Source organism: Zootoca vivipara, chromosome 1 (assembly GCF_965207765.1).
Source record: "Zootoca vivipara chromosome 1, rZooViv2.hap1.1, whole genome shotgun sequence".
Lineage (NCBI taxonomy): Eukaryota > Metazoa > Chordata > Lepidosauria > Squamata > Lacertidae > Zootoca > Zootoca vivipara.
The window spans coordinates 17,688,488-17,706,022 of NC_142582.1; the positions used below are offsets into that span (position 1 = coordinate 17,688,488).

The following is a 17,535-nucleotide window of genomic DNA, read 5'->3' on the forward strand; positions in this document are numbered from 1 at the left end:
GTCAGCCTTCAGAAGGCCTCTTGCTGGTGAAAACCACACCTTTCCTTGGCTGAGTTCCAGTACCTGCCTCAGTGACCTGTCCAAGGTCCTGAAAGGCCTGGCCAGTTATGATTCTGCATAGCCAACCTTGACTTGATTATTGGTCTATATGTGACTCTGCCCTTTTCCTGTAAGTGCCACAACTTCAACCCAACCTCCCTTGGAAGTCCCAAGCAAAGCTAAGACAGGTCAGAAGTCCTTAATATGTGTCTCCTAGCCTTGGGAAGTTGACAGGGCAAGCCAATATATGTTTACTCAGAAGTAAGTCCCACTGAAATAGGGACTTCAAGGCCAAGGGGAGGAAGAATCTTCATCTCTCTTTGGGGATTTTCAAAAACCTTCCTAGAACCTAGAGAACACTTCAGCAGTTTGATGAACAATGTCATTTACCTTTAACTTTCCAATTATTCTTAATTTCTAGAGCCACAATCAAGATGCACTGGGAATATGTGGTTCTTTCTTTCTTTCTTTCTTTCTTTTAATAAAGATGGATATGGAAGTCATTTTTATTATAAACTAATTGTAGCCCTGACACACACTAACAGAATCTCAAGCTTAGCCATATTTCAGTGTCGGTGTGCTAAAAGAATGGCTAGCAATTATCTGCTGGATATTAAAAAGGAATTTGGAGAGGGGGGTGAACCTGAAAAAAATTATCCCCACTTGAAAGTAACACACAAGTGCCACTGATCTTGGAATGGGTAAAAAAAGGGGGGCTCTGGGACATTGCTTTATTAAATTTCAATAAGTTATTTAAACAATTATCAACTAGTTGAAAGGTTAGATACAAATTTAACAAAATTTATGAAGAGCCTCCAATCAAACAGCAGTCCTAAGATAATTACGGTATATTTGACATTAAACATAGTCAACATATTGTCCTCCAGAGGTTTTGAGGACTCCAGCTCCTATTCGCCCTAGCTAACACGGCCAATGGTCTGTAGTCATGGGAGTTGTAGTACAGCAACCTTTGAAAAACATCATGCAGGCTGCTCCTGCCTTGTCCTACTCATGATGACAGGACCTAAGGTGGGGAAATACTTGAAAATCACAAGCGGGCCATCTCATGCCTGCATCCAGCTGGCCATTTGTACTGGCTGCCAAACACTGAGTACCTATTTCAGTTTGCTCAGAACCAAGCTCTGCACTTGAGCGGCACAAAACGCCAAGTGGCTGGGATCTGGCAGGCCCAGGAAGTGAGTGGATTTATGTTGCCATCTCCAACTCCTGCTCCTAGTTGCTCACAGTAACACCTATTACATTTATTGAGACTTAAGACTAGCAAAGCAAAGAGGGGAGGGGGGTTGCTTATAATACTAATTATCTTCATTTTGTCCTTTTTTATATTATTGTTATTGTTTTCTCTCCTTTCGGACGGACGGACACACACACACACACACACACACACACTGCTTTGTGTAACATCTAGTTTGGAAAAGTGTTCTGAGGAACTTGAAAGCTAACTCACGGTTTTGTGACATTTTGTTTGGTGCTAATAAAGGTATCACCCAGCTCTGGATTTGGGGGGCTTCTCTCTCTCTCTCTCTCTCTCTCTCTCTCTCTCTCTCTCTCTCTCTCTCTCTCTCACACACACACACACACACACACACACACTCATCGACCAGCACAACAGCCTTTGCTTTCTTTGTATTTTCTGTTTCTGTAGGTATTATTACATTGCTTTCAAAGCACATGAGACTCCTCTGCCCAGCAAAGAAAGCTGTGTTGCTATTCTGCAGAAAGCCAAGCTGGAGAAATGGGCTCTCGGGAAAACAAAGGTAGGATGAGTTCTGTTCCACTTTGTTGAGAGCAAAAGATACATTCAGTGTGGCAGCCTACTTGTAAAGGGGATGGGAGGAGGAATCCGCTTCTCTTTTCTGTGTTTGAAAGCGGACTGTCCTTCTCACAACAGATTCCCACATATTGTGAAATTGTTTTTCTTCCCAGCACTTTCTTTTGAGGAGAAGGGATGTACACACACACACACACACACACACACACACACACACACACACACTTTCTCAGACATACATATGCACACAGATGACATTGTGGCCCCTCAGTGTTCTTTGGAGATGCGCCAACTTAATAATAATAATAATAATAATAATAATATTTATACCCCACCCTCTCCGGCCAAGACCGGGCTCAGGGCGCCCAACACTGAATATAAATACAGTTAAAACATTAAAAACAAAACAAAAACAAAAAACAAAAAAAAGTTGATTAAAATACTGTATAAGTTAGAATACAGTTTAAAATGCAGCCTCATTTTAGTGGTAGCCCATAGATCAAAGCCATAGGGGGAGAAAACATCAAATATTCACCGGGGCCAACTATCCATGCTGGTCCACATGGGCCAGCAAAAAGAGCCGAGGGAAAATTTATATACAAATTCCCATATAAGAGGTTCCATCAAAAAAATGAGAGGGGGTGGTTAGACTGAGTCCAGCCCAAGGCCAGGTGGAACACCTCCTTCTTGCAGGCCCTGCGTAAAGATGTCGAATACTGCAGGGCCCTGATCTCCTGCGGTAGGGCGTTCCACTAGGCCGGGGCCAGAGCTGAAAAGGCCCTGGCCCTGGTTGAGGCCAATCTAACCTTGAGGAATGCTGCTTCCTACTCCTTTTCTTATAAGATTTGGGGAAACAAGGGACCTTCTGGGGCAGTACTTTTGCAATCAGGGATGTTCCATTGGCAATGCAAAATAGGACCAATGCTTAAAATAGTATGTGGTGCTCCTATTATGTTCTCAGCAGAGCTTAATGGTGCAACTTAAGGGCTGATTCAGATGTCATAATGCATTGGGGGGGGGTGGAGAGAGACAAGCACTGCATGTGCACATCAGGAATAAGATGTATAAACTGGAAGGTGTTGATAGGTGCTTTCAGGCAAGGTACAGTGGTACCTACTTACAAATTTAATGCATTCCGAACGCACATTCATAAGTAGAAAAATTTTGTAAGTCGAATCCCATAGGAATGCATTGGGAGAAAAAATTCGTAAGTCGAAGCAACCCTATCTAAAAATTCGTAAGTAGAAAAAATCCTATCTAAACCGCATTCAAGATGGCGGACGGAGCTCCATTCGTAAGTAGAAACATTCATAAGTAGAGTTACCTGAAGGAGCGTCTCCTCCCCCATCGTTCTGCCTGGACACTGAGGTCCAGTGCCGAGGGCCTTCTGGCAGTTCCCTCGCTACGAGAAGCCAAGTTACAGGGAACCAGGCAGAGGGCCTTCTCGGTAGTGGCGCCCGTCCTGTGGAATGCCCTCCCACCAGAGGTCAAAGAGAATAACAATTACCAGACCTTTAGAAGGCATCTCAAGGCAGCCCTGTTTAGGGAAACTTTTAATGTTTGATGGATTTCTGTATTTTAATATTTTGTTGGAAGCCGCCCAGAGTGGCTGGGGGAACCCGGGCCAGATGGGTGGGGTATAAATAACTTATTATTATTATTATTATTTATTATTTATTATTATTATTATTATTAGTTATTCGTAAGTAGAGGTACCACTGTACAGTATTGTCCTCCACATACATATCTAATAAGGTGGAGCAGTGTTTACCCTGTACCCTGCTTAACGCCAGCATTGTTTCTGCAAATCGGAATAGTGGTGATGCACAGCCCTTCTTGGGAACTATTTCACTGCAGAATGCAGGCTGAGAAATGGCCAGTTTGGTGGCTCCACCATGTAAAAAATACTGCCCACACATTTTAAAAGTAAGAAAAGCCTTGCTGGATCAACACAAAGGTCCACCTAGGCCCATCCTATTTTGCAAAGGTCCCTCTTACGTTGTTCCATTGTTCCATCGTTATTTATTGCATGTCTATCCCATCTCTCCTGCGAGGAGCTTAAGGTGGCATACACTCTTTCTGCCTCCGTATTTCCCCCTTTCGACAACCCTGTGAAGTAGGTCATGCTGAGAGTGAGGGATTGATCCAAAGTCACCCAGTGAGCTTCATGTCCGAGGGGGGATTTGAACCCTGGTCTCCCAGGTCCTGCTCTGACACTGTAGCCACAACACCTGCCTCTGGGAAGCAGGACAAATGTGACATGCTCATAACGCCACCTGCCATGATTTGAACCTGGTCCCCTTCCACGGTTGGTTTTTCTCCAGCTGAAGCTGCAGCTTCCCCTCGCATCCCCACCTTAACTGGGTGCTGTTGCAGCAAGCAGGGGTTGGAAGATGGTCTCTTTCTGCCCACTTCCCGGCACCTGGAGTGTTGTTGCTGCACCCCCAACAAATATAATTTCCCCAGGGTGCCTGGAATTCATTCCGAGGAGATCAGATGCACCAGAAGCATTGTAAATCCTGAGAGAGAGAAATAATATACAGGTACTAACTGTGGGAAGATTAGGTTGCCTTTCATTCTACACCCCAACCCCCCAACCCACATTTCAAGTAACTCACTGCAGGTATTGTTGCTTTACTCCCAAAAGTAATAAGGTTTGGGGGTACTCACAGATCAGGGATTTGTCATTCTGCCAGTTCTGCCATCAGGAGCGCAATGGGGTCTGAGGTGCCAGGCTCAGAACTGAGCTCAATAAAAATAAGCTGTTTTTCATGGTGGGTGGGTGGAGGAGAACCTGTTTGCTGTAGGGGTGGATGGACCAATCCATTTTGATCTCTCAGTTTCTCCTTTTGCCAATCATAAATTCGATTAACAAATTGCTGCCTAAATGTGGGAGGTTAATATTATTTTTAATCCTCATGAAGCATCAGGATTTTAGTGTGCATTTCTCCTAATAAACACATGTTTGTATGCAGTTTTTTCCTACCGTACACATATCTCCATACATCATGCATTATTTTCACTAATACACGCATTTCTGCCCAGCACTTTAACATATGCGTTTTTGTACACATTGATTGGCTGGGTAGCTGCGCTGCAAAATTTAAAGGAGTTTGAAGGGTAGCCGTGTTTTGGTTCTCGCATCGTTTCGCAAAGTGTGAATTTGGTAGGTTCGCCTTTAAATGCAAACTTAATCCGTTTCCTTTCCCATCCCATGCTTGCCAAAACCCAGCCTAAGAAATAATGCAGCCATCACCATAAAGAAATCCTATGCTACACATTCATTTACTGTGCGTGCAATGTGGCAAGGTACTTTACAATGCAAGTGCAAATTTCAACAGCCAGCATCACTGTTCCTTTTCCTATCACCCTCCAGAGTCCAGAACACCCTCCTTAATTATTTTCTCATACTTACGTGTCACGTCACGTTTGACCTTGTTGGTTTCATTGCAGGTTTTCTTGAAGTATTACCATGTTGAACAACTGAACTTGTTTCTGCGTGAAGTTATAGGCAGGGTGGTGACCATGCAGGCTTATACCAAAGGGTGGCTTGGAGCTAGGAGGTACAAGAAACTCAAAGAGAAAAGAACAAACAGTGCCATTGCCATTCAGTCAGGTAAATGTTCCCGAGTTCCCCTATATCATAGATGATCCCAGAGTTTCAAGCTGTTAAATTGCACACAAATTGCCTATTCGTTTTCTTAATGGCTGGATGTTAAACCCCAAATAACATGTGGTGGGTTCTTCCTCTCCAGTTAACTGATGCCAGCATTACGCAGATTCATTGCTAACTTATCAACTTTGTAATCGCTAATGTCTTTGCTTAAACACATTTATAGGCTTTGCCTGTAAACAAAAGAAGAGCAGTGCTGTTAATTGTCTCTTCTGGGCTATGAAGCACACATGAGAAATGAGGGGCTGCCTGGTGTGATGTTGATTTTTTTTAAAGAAAAGAGTACGCACATCTACATTCCAAATGATTGCTGTGTCTGCTGGGCCTATTTCTGGAATGCCATATATTCCTTCAGTTTGAATGCAGAACCTGTTTGGTCTTGAGGCTATGTTAGACTTCTTAGGATGCTCAGCATAGTAGGGTTGTGTTTAAGGACACAAAAGAACCCCCAACAAACTGCCTGCCGTTTCTGCATTTTTTTTCCAGTGGCCTACTGAGTGCTCTGCATATATTATAGAGTTGGCAGGGACCACAAGGTTCATCTAGTCCAAGCAGTGGCATAGCGTGGGTTGTCAGCTCCCGGGGCCACACAGAGGGAAACGTACCCATCTACATTCAACTGCCCAATGGCACCTGCATCACCTGGGAGATCACAGCTGCAGAGATAAGAGTCATTCCGTTGTCTGGAGAGGTCACTTCTTGGTTTTCATTAAGAAGCCGTTTTCAGTGGAGCCCAAGGAGGGAAACACTCAGCTGGATTGAGGCAGCCCCAGGTGCTGAAATTTTGCACCCCTAACAATTTTGCACCTGAGGCACCCGCCCCTTTGCCACACCCCCACTACACCACTCTGCCCACTACGTCACTCTGCCCAGGACTCTTTTACCCAACCCACAATCTGAGATTAAGAGTCCCACGCTCTGCTGAATGAGCTATCCAGGATGGGTTAACTCCATATACCCTGCCCTTGAAAATGTTACCTTTCAGGTGTTTTTAAAGGCTACAGTCAACAAGAAGATAGATAGTCTCTTGGCAAATGAAAGAGAGGAATTTTACCATTTGTATTTTACACTGGGGGGAGATGTTCGAGATGTATGCTGTGTTTTTGCCTGCTGGTGAGCAGTGCAAGGCGGAAAGCAGCTTCTGATCTGGCAGGTGCCTTCCCTCAGAGCCAAAAAAAGCAAGGACATTGTTCCTTATAGGCCTCTGCCTCCAGGGTTGACTCCTTTCACATTGAGAGAGGGTGCTTTGCTGGGATGAAAGCAAGTGTGAGTCACTTCTAACCTGATGCGGGGAAGGGTTCAGTGAGACTTGTGGGCCATCTGTTACTCAGCCCTGCCTCCGCCTCTCTCTGCCCTGTCCATTTTTTTCGCTAAGATGGGAGGAAAGGTTCCTATTTAAACAGGAACACAGTGGCATCCCATAGTCTGCAGCTGATGGTGCTCCTAAATGCTTTCCATTACGTCAGCGACACAGCTGACCTCCAGTGCAGGCAGACGGATGTTGCTGGAGATTGTAGTCTAGTGAGATCCCAAAAGCTGGAAATTAATATTAGAGAGCATCTTGTGGTGGCAAAGACACGAGGGGTGGCATTGGTCTGCTGCGTACTTCATCGCATCAAGATGCAACGGAAGCGCTTCTTGTATTAAAGCGGCTTGTTCTGTGTAGGAACCTGGGGGCTAAAAGGTTGCTGCTACCTTGACCTTTAAAAAACGACAATGGTTCACCCTTAGTTGCTAAAGCGCTCTGCGCTGTGTTCTGAATTTGCCTATATTCAAACGACTCAACACATGCAAACAAGCATTCGGCCACTGTTTTTTCTTCCCACTGGGGGAGGTGGCAAACCTAATCAAAGAGCCCACACTGTGACAGAAAGGCTGAAGGAACTGTTTGAAGCCGCAGGGAGCTGCTTAAACCTACTTCAGTCATGAGCCCAGCATTCAACAGGCCACTTAACCGGGAGAGCGCTTTGGTGGGGTGAGGAAGAAGGCTGAGGGCAGGAGGGATCAAAACGGTGGCCCGTTTTTTCTGACTCTGCGGCAGCCTTTCCTTTAAAGCGAGTGTAATTCACAACACATGGCTTTGTATTTTTAGCCTGGAGAGGATATGATGCACGCAGGAAGTTCAAGGATATAAAGAACAGAAGAACTGATGCTGCTATTCATATTCAAGCAGGTAATTAAAACAATATTTTCACAGCTGACACCTATTTTACTGCGGGTAACTTCCCATGTCAGTGTTTGTGTCTGGCAGAAATCACGCGCAGCCAAAACAAAAGGAACTTAAACACGCTTCTCCTGACTGCTGGCTTCCCTGTGCCTGAAGTTCGGATGCGCCATTCAGGAACCTGGTGGAAGAGCTGGCTCCGACCAGGGTGCAGATTCAATGCATAATACAGCAACCCCATTGTCAGTCTTACAGGCACCCCAGCATTCTGTATTATATCATTACTACCCTTGGGGTGGTTTTTTTTAAAACAAGCAAACTTTTTTTCCCCACAAAAAGCAAACAAGGTGGTAAGGCGCCAATTATCCAATGGTGCGGTACATCTTTAGAGCAGGCAGACCATATAGATTCATATCTTTTTTTTATATAAGAGGTAGTCAAGGTATGTTCAATTAGCAACTCTGAAATAAACAGGACCAGCATGAGAAAAGCCTTGGTATGCTTTAGAGGCAAGTGTGCATAACTTCCCCACCTGCCTTTTCCTCACAGCACAATCCCCCCCAACCAGTTTTTTTGACGCAAAAATAAAAAAAGTTCCTGCTGGGGGGGGGGAAACAACCCTGCCCACAACTCCCTGAAATTCTCTGCTGAGGGGTGCTTAATAGGCTGGGCTGTGACACAGGAAGCTTGAAGGGAACCCCCCAAAATTGGACAAAGGCAACAACTGTGAGGTGGTGCTTTGTCAGCATATACAATACCTACGTCTTTCCATTCCAATGGGATGCGGGTGGCGTTGTGGTCTAAACCACTGAGCCTCTTGGGCTTGCTGATCATAAGGTTGGCGGCTTAATTCCCTGCGATGGGGTGTCCCAGCTCCTGCCAACCTAGCAGTTCGAAAGCACGCCAGTGCAAGTAGATAAATAGGTACCGCTGTGGCAGGAAGATAAACGGCGTTTCCGTGCGCTCTGGCTTCCGTCACGGTGTCCTGTTGTGCCAGAAGCGGTTTAGTCATGCTGGCCACACGACCCGGAGAGCTGTCTGTGGACAAACGGCGGCTCTCTCGGCTTGAAAGTGAGATGAGTGCCGCACCCCATAGTCACCTTTGTCCAGGGGTCCTTTACCTTTCCATTCCAGTCCTGTCCCTCTTGCATTATTACTGCTATGAGGACGCAGGTTGTCTGGTACCGTAGTATTCATCAGGAAATGCTTTCCCCAGGATCATACACCATGCACTCTGGGAGAGCTTTGTTTATACTGCAGTGCTGAGGGCCTTCTCTCTCGGGTTGCCTCTGAGCACAGACATTCCCATTGCTCAGCTGAGTTCATCACCCCTCTCCCATGGTTGTGGGGCGGGGGCACTCAGTCCACACCTGCCATAGGTGTGTGAGGCCTTAGAAGGCACTCCCCACCATGTGCACGAGGAGGGCCACTGCTTCTAGAAAGACATTCAATAACAAAAGGGTTTTTTGATGCTCAAATGGACCAGTTCACATCTGATCCTCTTTAGCCGGCACTTGGAAAACGACTCCACATTTCTGCCAGGCTCAGAAGGAATGGCATATTTATCACTCGCTGTGCTCTGCGATGATGCGCAGGCAGCGCCGCTCCCAGAGGGAGGCACAGCTGTTTTCGAAGTTTGATGCTGTGGTTGCCAGGCAGTTGCCTCAGGACGGGTTTTGATGGTTGGCCACCAGCTGTTCCTCCTCATAGCACTTGAGAAGGCAGGCCATAACTAAACCAGCAGGGACAGCACCAGAATTTAAAAGGGGGACGACGACAGAGGAGGCAAAGTATATTTCTAGGTGGGCCTGCTCTGGTCTATGGAGTCACAAAGAGTCGGTCACAATAACAACAACAACGGTGGGCGAGTTGTGTCCCGTATGCTACGGTCTCTGAAATAAAAATAGCAGGGGATGTTAATGACCAAAGTTCAGCAATGAAGGGCAGGTGGAAGGAGATGTGCCTTGCTTGAGGGGAGGCTTACGTACCCTTCCCAGGGCTGCCCGTGAAACCAGGCCCTGTGGCTGCGAGCCTTTCCTGTTCTGCTGGGGGCTAGTGAAGCATGCGCCACCTCAAGAGACAAATGCGTGCATTCCCTGTTAGGCATGACAGCCCACAGCTGCTGCAGCATAGCAATGACAACAAACATTTCTAAATCAAATTCTAGCTCTCAGAAAAGTGGCTTGTCGTGCTATCGGATTGGATGCGTTAACATGGATATTTATTCCTGCGAATGGAGCAAGTTATATGAAGTGTAGGTGGGTTCCCACGAGGCAAGACACGGTTATAGCAGCAAGAACGTTTATTAAACTAACAGAACTGGACAACAGGGGCAAAGCAACTGCTTTTATACGTTTCTGAAGGCCTGGGCCACACCCAATCCCAACGTGATTGGCTGTCTAAACTTCTAAGCTGCGAGTCATGACTCAGAGTTTAAGGGCCAATGGCAGAGGCCCAAATCCTGAAATGTTCTGTGATTGGATATCATGTATCGAATCAGAACACAGGGGCTCAGAATCCTTAGTCCAGACTCAAGATCATGCAAACACAGACCACAGAATACATAGCATTAACGTGGATATTTATTCCTGCAAGTGGAGCAAGTTACAGTGGTACCTCGGGTTAAGAACTTGATTCGTTCTGGAGGTCCGTTCTTAACCTGAAACTGTTCTTAACCTGAGGTACCACTTTAGCTAATGGGGCCTCCTGCTGCTGCTGTGCCGCAGCCACACGATTTCTGTTCTCATCCTGAGGTAAAGTTCTCAACCCGAGGTACTGCTTCCAGGTTAGCGGAGTCTGTAACCTGAAGCGTTTGTAACCCGAGGTACCAGTGTATACAGTATATTATCTTAACCATTTTATTTATCAGGCACTCATGGGCACTTTTGCCCCAAACAAATCACACCACTGATATTGCAGACTGGCTTCTCTTTTCAGCAGCCATTTCGTTTTGGCACACGCAATCGATAGACGCGTACCAGCGCCACATATATATTTCTGAACCAAGAAAGGTAGCAATGATAGCAATAGGATAGTGTCATTTCCCCCATCCTTGAGGAGAGCAGCTTTGTTATTGGAGGGGGGTGAATGTGTTTCCTGGACATGGGGTGCCGCACGAACGTTGGGGGTGCGGAATGGAAAACCAGGAAGGGAGAGGAACCAAGAGCAGCAGCACTCTTTGCGGCAACAGTTTAATGCAAGTCCCACTTGTTTATCTCTGCATCCATATTTCCAAAATATAAGCAGCAATTACTATGTGTAGCCATTTCCCCCCTGATTTTGCTAGACTACAGATGTGTGATGCTTAGAGTATGGTGCCTTTTCTATGGACTTTTGTTATTTATCCAGGTTTCTAAATAACATTTTGAATCTACTGTGGACTGCTGTGGCTTAGTGTGGTTTCAATACAAACCGTAAACTAGTTATACTGTCTTTGTTATGAGTAAAGCTTCTCTTTTGGTTTTTTTTGCTGTCTTTTATCGCTTACTGTTGATTTTAACTATTGCATTCTGTGTTTTCAGTATTCCCTTCACAAGCCACTCGGTGAATGTTTATTGATGGGTAGTCAAATAATATTATTTTAAAAACACATCAATGCTTGTGTTGGATCAACACTGCTTGGTGTTGTGAAGACCCCACACCCCAGCGCTCACAATGGGGTTGTAATTAAGGGACAGTGTTTCATTCACAAGAAATATGAGCACGAGGAGTTTTGATTCTACGAAGTGCATCGGTTGCATTTGTTACCTGGGCGTTCAAAGAACCATCTAATTAAAATATATGTCTCTGGGAAAAAAGAAAAGAAAAGAAAGAAGGAGAATGTTACAGGGGTGGGGAGGAAGAAAGGTGGCCTTGAAATTTAGGAAGCACTTGGCTTGCTTGTTTCTACAGCTCCGCTCATATTGAGATTTGTTTCCCTTTCATCTCCTTCCCAGTAAAAGCAGCAATGAGGCTTATCCCTTTAGCTTCCTCAGAACTTCCTTTCAGAATTCCCGATCTATTACCAGCACATTCACATACCAGAAACAAGATGCCTTTTCATGCTGTCAACCTTTTTCATCTGAAATGTAAATTAATTCTTGCCTTGACAGAGATCAAAGTGGGGGTATTAACCTTATTGGACCCTTCCCTCATCAGAATCTGTTCCAAAGACTATGAGGCTGGTGTTGTTGGGATGTGGGGGAAGTGGGTGGGTGGGTGGGGGGGGGACGACGCACAGTCTTTAGTGTTATCTATGGCCCTCCTCCAGGCAGGTCCCCCTGTCTACAAGTTGCCATTTCAAAGGCAGTGGTTTCTTTTGTAAATGACCTTATCATTGCTTCATACTGTGTGAAAAAAATGATTTGCCTGAATAATTCTTCCAGGATTAGCCTGCTCATTTTAATTGTTGCAAGGGGGGACGGGGGCGGCCTTCATTCAGATTTCAGGATATCCTCTGAGTGGTTTTGACAGCAAGAGATCTTGGCCGGATAGAAAAATGTACATATGGCTTCTGATCGGGGGGGGGGGGGCTGAACCCCCTCTTGAATTGTTTAGGTTGCTCATTTCCTTGCAGTGCAGTCTTTTGAGGTGTAGGCTGCATTTGCATTTTGAAAATAAACAGATGCCTTTCGCATACCCGAGCGGCTGGGCTAGGCGTTCTCAGTGGAACCAAGGAGAACAGCAGCAGACATCAGATGAAATGTTGGAATGGGTGGGTGGGTGGGGAGAAAATGTTTGTTTCTATCCTCCAATGGGGGTAGAAATTTTATCTATTAAAAAAAACACCTAAATGCACTTGAGAATCCATTCCCTAAGAGGAAGTATAGTGCTGCCGCAAAACAAGTCACTGTAGAATAATTGAGGAAAGGAGAAAGCTGATCCTAGAATTTGTAGTAGAGAGGTGGCTGCAGGATTAATAATTTCCGCTCACTGTTTCTTAGTCTCTCTCTGCTTTTATATAATTGTTATTGAATTTCCTTTTTTATATATATAAAAATGACTTCAAATTAAACAGTCACATTGTTTCATTAGGTTAGAGCATGGTGCTGATAACCCCAAGGTTGCAGGTTTGATCCCTGTACAGTGGTACCTCTACTTACAAATTTAATGCGTTCCAAACACACATTTGTAAGTCGAAAAAAATTGTAAGTCGAATCCCATAGGAATGCATTGGGAGAAAAAATTCGTAAGTAGAAGCAACCCTATCTAAAAATTCGTAAGTAGAAAAAAAATCCTATCTAAACCGCATCCAAGATGGCGGACCAAGCTCCATTCGTAAGTAGAAACATTCATAAGTAGAGTTATTCATAAGTAGAGGTACCACTGTATAGGACAACTGCATATCCCTGGACTAGATGATCCTCAGGGTCCCTTCCAACAATACAGTTCTAGGATTCTATATATTGACTTCCCACCCCCACTTCCCCAGTGTTTTTGTTCAAACCCTTTTCTCCTGCGTTATATACCAAACTCTTATCTATTCCAGAAATCCCTCTGATACTATTACTTTTATCATTTTTCATCCTCTGCTCGTATCTTGAATCCTGCCCGCAGTTTCATTTGATTGTGGTACTTTTTCAAACAGTCCCCCAAAAGGCCTCCATTCTTCTATTAAAAAGTTCATCATTTTGATCTCTTAATATTGCTGTTGGCTTTGCCATTTCTGCATAGTCCATTACTTTTAAAAGCCATTCCTTCTTCATTGGTACCTTCTTTCCATTTCAGTGCATATACCGGTAGCATTCTAGCTACTCTTGCCACATCCATAAGTAGTTTGATCATTTACTTCAGAATTTCCGTCCCAGTTATCCCTATAAGAAAAGCTTTGGGTCTTTTGGGAATAGCCCATTTCAACATCTTCATTTCATTATATATCATTTTCCAAAAGCCTTTAGCTTTTTTTTTTACATGTCCACCATATATGAAAAAATGACCCTTGCTCAGTCTTAAGAAATCTCGGCAGATGGGTGAAGCCTCTCTCACTCCCAATCCTCACTGCCCCCGTACCCTAGCCAGTGATAAGAAATCAGCTAGCTTTTTTATGATTATACCTCACCTTTCCCCCCTGACAAAGACTCAAGGTGGCTTACAGATAAAAAAAGAACGACTTAAAAACATGGGAGGAATCATGTAAAACAATTAAACATTGATAGAATCAAAACTCTCTCTATCTTTCTCTCTCTTTCCACATAAAAAAATCTAAAATGGCAAACAATTAAGAAAACTATCAGTCTAAGCAACATAGTTACATTAAACAGAAGTGCAAGCAAACAAATCTACTGTTACCTGGCATCTAAAAAGATGTTAGTTTTAATATATGTTTTGATTGCAACTTGCATCATCCCTAGCTACCATGACTCTGCTGCCTTAGGGATCATGGGAGTTGTAGTCTAAACCATCTAGAGCAGTGATGGCCAAACTTGGCCCTCCAGCTGTTTTGGGACTACAATTCCCATCATCCCTGACCACTGGTCCTGTTAGCTAGGGATGATGGGACTTGTAGTCACAAAACATCTGGAGGGCCAAGTTTGGCCATCACGGATCTAGAGGGTACCATTTGGGGTAGGCTGGCCTAAATCAGGTCCCCAAATCAGGCATTCGTTTCTCCTGGAGATAATTGGGGAGTGGGTTCAGAGGCACCCTCTTTTTTCATTTTAACAAAATTGAACCACACCATGAATGACTGATACACCTCAGCACGTTTTATAGGAATAATAAAAGGACAGCAATATTCATTTCAAGTCTTACTCCGTTGGCCCTGAGTCTTAATAGTCCCATCATTAGCAATGCGAAGATTGGGATCTAATTCATTATGGCGGTGCAACGGAGAATATTATTAAATGCATAAGGTGAGAATAAAGTGGCAGCTGGTAATCATTCTTCTTCATTGATGTGGGGATTGTTCCTGGGGCACTAGCTGTGTGTGCCTGCTAATTTCACACTCCTTGAGCCAAGTGCTTAGTGTCAAAACCAGGGATAGTCAGCGATGCAAATAGCTGTGATGGCTCATCCACCTGACGTCAGCTTTCCCCCCCCACACACACCCCTCTCTCCTGCCCACCCACCCCTGCCTTCTTACGCTAACAGGATATTCTGTAAACATCTTTGCTGGGAAATGATTTGCATCTATCTAAATGCTACAGCGAGTGAGCTGTCCCTGGTATTCCTGCACCGCGGCATATTTCAAAACCCATTCATATTTGCATTGATTTGCTGCTGGCATTATTTGTTCAGCAAAGCGGGAAGCAGGGAAGATCATAGGACTCTTTCATCAGCAGCTAGTTCTGCCAGTGGGCCGCTTTGGGAAAGGAATTGAAGCTTCTGCCACTATCCCTGGCAAGTCCCATCACTGTAGCAATTCTCTTAACGCTCCTGCGTTCACAATTGGGGCTGGGAGCAAGCCTCACCCCCCTCGAGCTGTCAGATTTGGACCAGATCCACTAGTCATCTGATCTATATAGTGCCTGCTTTGCAAGACCTTGAGTCTTTTGTTTCATAGCATCAGATCTTGCCATCACATCCATTCCCCGACAGCTGGAATAAATGCTTCTTTTTTCTCTGCATGATTGTTGTTGTTGTTTAGTCGTTTAGTCGTGTCGGACTCTTCGTGACCCCATGGACCAGAGCACGCCAGGCACTCCTGTCTTGCACTGCCTCCCGCAGTTTGGTCAGACTCATGTTGGAAGCTTCGAGAACACTGTCCAGCCATCTCGTCCTCTGTCGTCCCCTTCTCCTAGTGCCCTCAATCTTTCCCAACATCAGGGTCTTTTCCAGGGAGTCTTCTCTTCTCATGAGGTGGCCAAAGTATTGGAGCCTCAGCTTCACAACCTGTCCTTCCAGTGAGCACTCAGGGCTGATTTCCTTAAGAATGGATAGGTTTGATCTTCTTGCAGTCCATGGGACTCTCAAGAGTCTCCTCCAGCACCATAATTCAAACGCATCAATTCTTCGGCGATCAGCCTTCTTTATGCTCCAGCTCTCACTTCCATACATCACTACTGGGAAAACCATAGCTTTAACTATACAGACCTTTGTCGGCAAGGTGATGTCTCTGCTTTTTTTTTTTAAGATGCTGTCTAGGTTTGTCATTGCTTTTCTCCCAAGAAGCAGGCGTCTTTTTAATTTTGTGACTGCTGTCACCATCTGCAGTGATCAAGGAGCCCAAGAAAGTAAAATCTCTCACTGCCTCCATTTCTTCCCCTTCTATTTGCCAGGAGGTGATGGGACCAGTGGTTGACAGAAGGACCGATGGAGGGGTTGGTGGGAAGTCCAGAGATTCGGAGAAATCTCTAAATATGGATATGTATTTTGTATTGTTATAACTTTACACTTGTAAAATCAAATAAAAATTATTTCAAAAAGAGGTAAGTTGCCGATCAGATAGATAGATGTTTTTATTTTAGACTCTGCTCATTTGTAACATAACAATCTTTCCTGTACCACTATTTGCTTCAGCCTGAGTCTACTGCATTTTAGATTGCAAGCATAACCATGTTTGCTCAGAAGAAGTCCTGTTGAATTCAGTGGGACGAACTCTCTGGAAAGTGGGGTTGCATGGCAGCGTTACACTCAATAAAAGTGGAATCCACGCCGAGGTGTTTCTCCCACCCCAGGGCCCTTGACATATAGAGGCCCTCCCTCCATACAGATACCACCCATCACAATGGCAAGCATTTTGTTAGCGCTATGAACATTTTAATTTTGTTTCTCAGGCCTTGGACAAATATTTTTGTCCTCCTTCTGCCGCAACAGTTCAGGGGCTCTTGCCCCATGTTTTAACCTTCCCTTTCTTGCTGTCTGCTTAGCTTTCAGGGGATACTTAGCTCGCAAAAAATACATCAGAATGAAGAAGAACAGTGGCTGCCCATCGAATACACAGCCCATGAGCGTTGCTTCTGGTCTGAGTTGTGAAGAATACTGGTGAGTTTTGGTTATTCTGTCCAAAGAGAGGTGAGAGGGGAAGTGTGTGGAAACAAAAATGCTTGTTCTCTGAATCACTGGACTGCTTTGCACATTAAATGGAAACCAACCCAAAGATGTCGTCATCATCATCATCATCATCATCATTTCATCATTTATCATTTATACCCTGCCCATCTGGCTGGGTTTCCCCAGGCACTCTGGGCAGCACTCAACAGAATAATAATAATAATAATAATAGTGATAAAACATCAAACATTAAAAACTTCCCTAAACAGGACTGCTTTTAGATGTCTTCTAAAAGTCAGATATTTGCTTATTTCCTTGACATCTGCTGGGAGGGCGTTCCACAGGGTGGGCGCCACTACCAAGAAGGCCCTCTGCCTGGTTTCCTGTAACCTCACTTCTCACAGTGAGGGAACCGCCAGAAGGCCCTCGGTGCTGGACTTCAGTGTCCGGGCAGAACGATGGGGGTGGAGACGCTCCTTCAGGTATGGCCACTCGGGAGAGCCGTAACCAGTCACAGCTTCTGAGAGTTGTACCTGTTTGATACACTTCTGCAGACAAGCATTTGTTGCATTCCCCCATGATGTGTGAAGCAGCCTCTCACAAGCTTCTCATTCTGTGAACCATGGAAGCTGTTGGGGGGAAGAAAACCTTCGCCACTTCGTCTATCAATTTATGTTTTCCTTTCATCGTGAACTTTATGCATCTGAGAAAAAGCACTTTAACCTGCTGCAACTTCAGGCAGAGTCCTAAGAACTGCAAGCAGATTACTGTGTGGATCAGTCTAATGTCACGGAGAGTCTTTGTGGCCGGGACTGGACGCTGCTATTGTGGAAAATCTCCCTAGCACACACTTGGCCCAATCCACATGGCAAGCAGCTTACAAAAGTTGTGAACGCCACCTGGAGCTGCTGCCTTGTCTCCATTTCCACACATTGAATCACTACTCACATCATGTGT

The 17,535-nt window shown here is 44.9% G+C and overlaps 1 protein-coding gene across 7 annotated transcripts in view; it reads left to right on the top strand.

The window, feature by feature from the left end:
- MYO3B (myosin IIIB) overlaps positions 1-17,535 on the top strand; it is a 270,696-nt gene that overhangs the window by 184,824 nt on the left and 68,337 nt on the right. For 6 of the 7 annotated variants that reach the window (XR_015946782.1, XM_060281215.2, XM_088656684.1 and 3 more), the window contains 4 exons: positions 1,706-1,817; positions 5,285-5,447; positions 7,597-7,677; positions 16,455-16,569. Coding sequence is in view for 6 of the 7 variants with exons in the window: in XM_060281215.2 (XP_060137198.1) it covers positions 1,706-1,817; positions 5,285-5,447; positions 7,597-7,677; positions 16,455-16,569 (471 nt within the window). In the remaining variant the exon portion in view is untranslated. Of the gene's footprint in view, positions 1-1,705; positions 1,818-5,284; positions 5,448-7,596; positions 7,678-16,454; positions 16,570-17,132; positions 17,219-17,535 lie in introns of those variants that run through there. The other variant, XM_088656726.1, reaches the window with a different exon arrangement.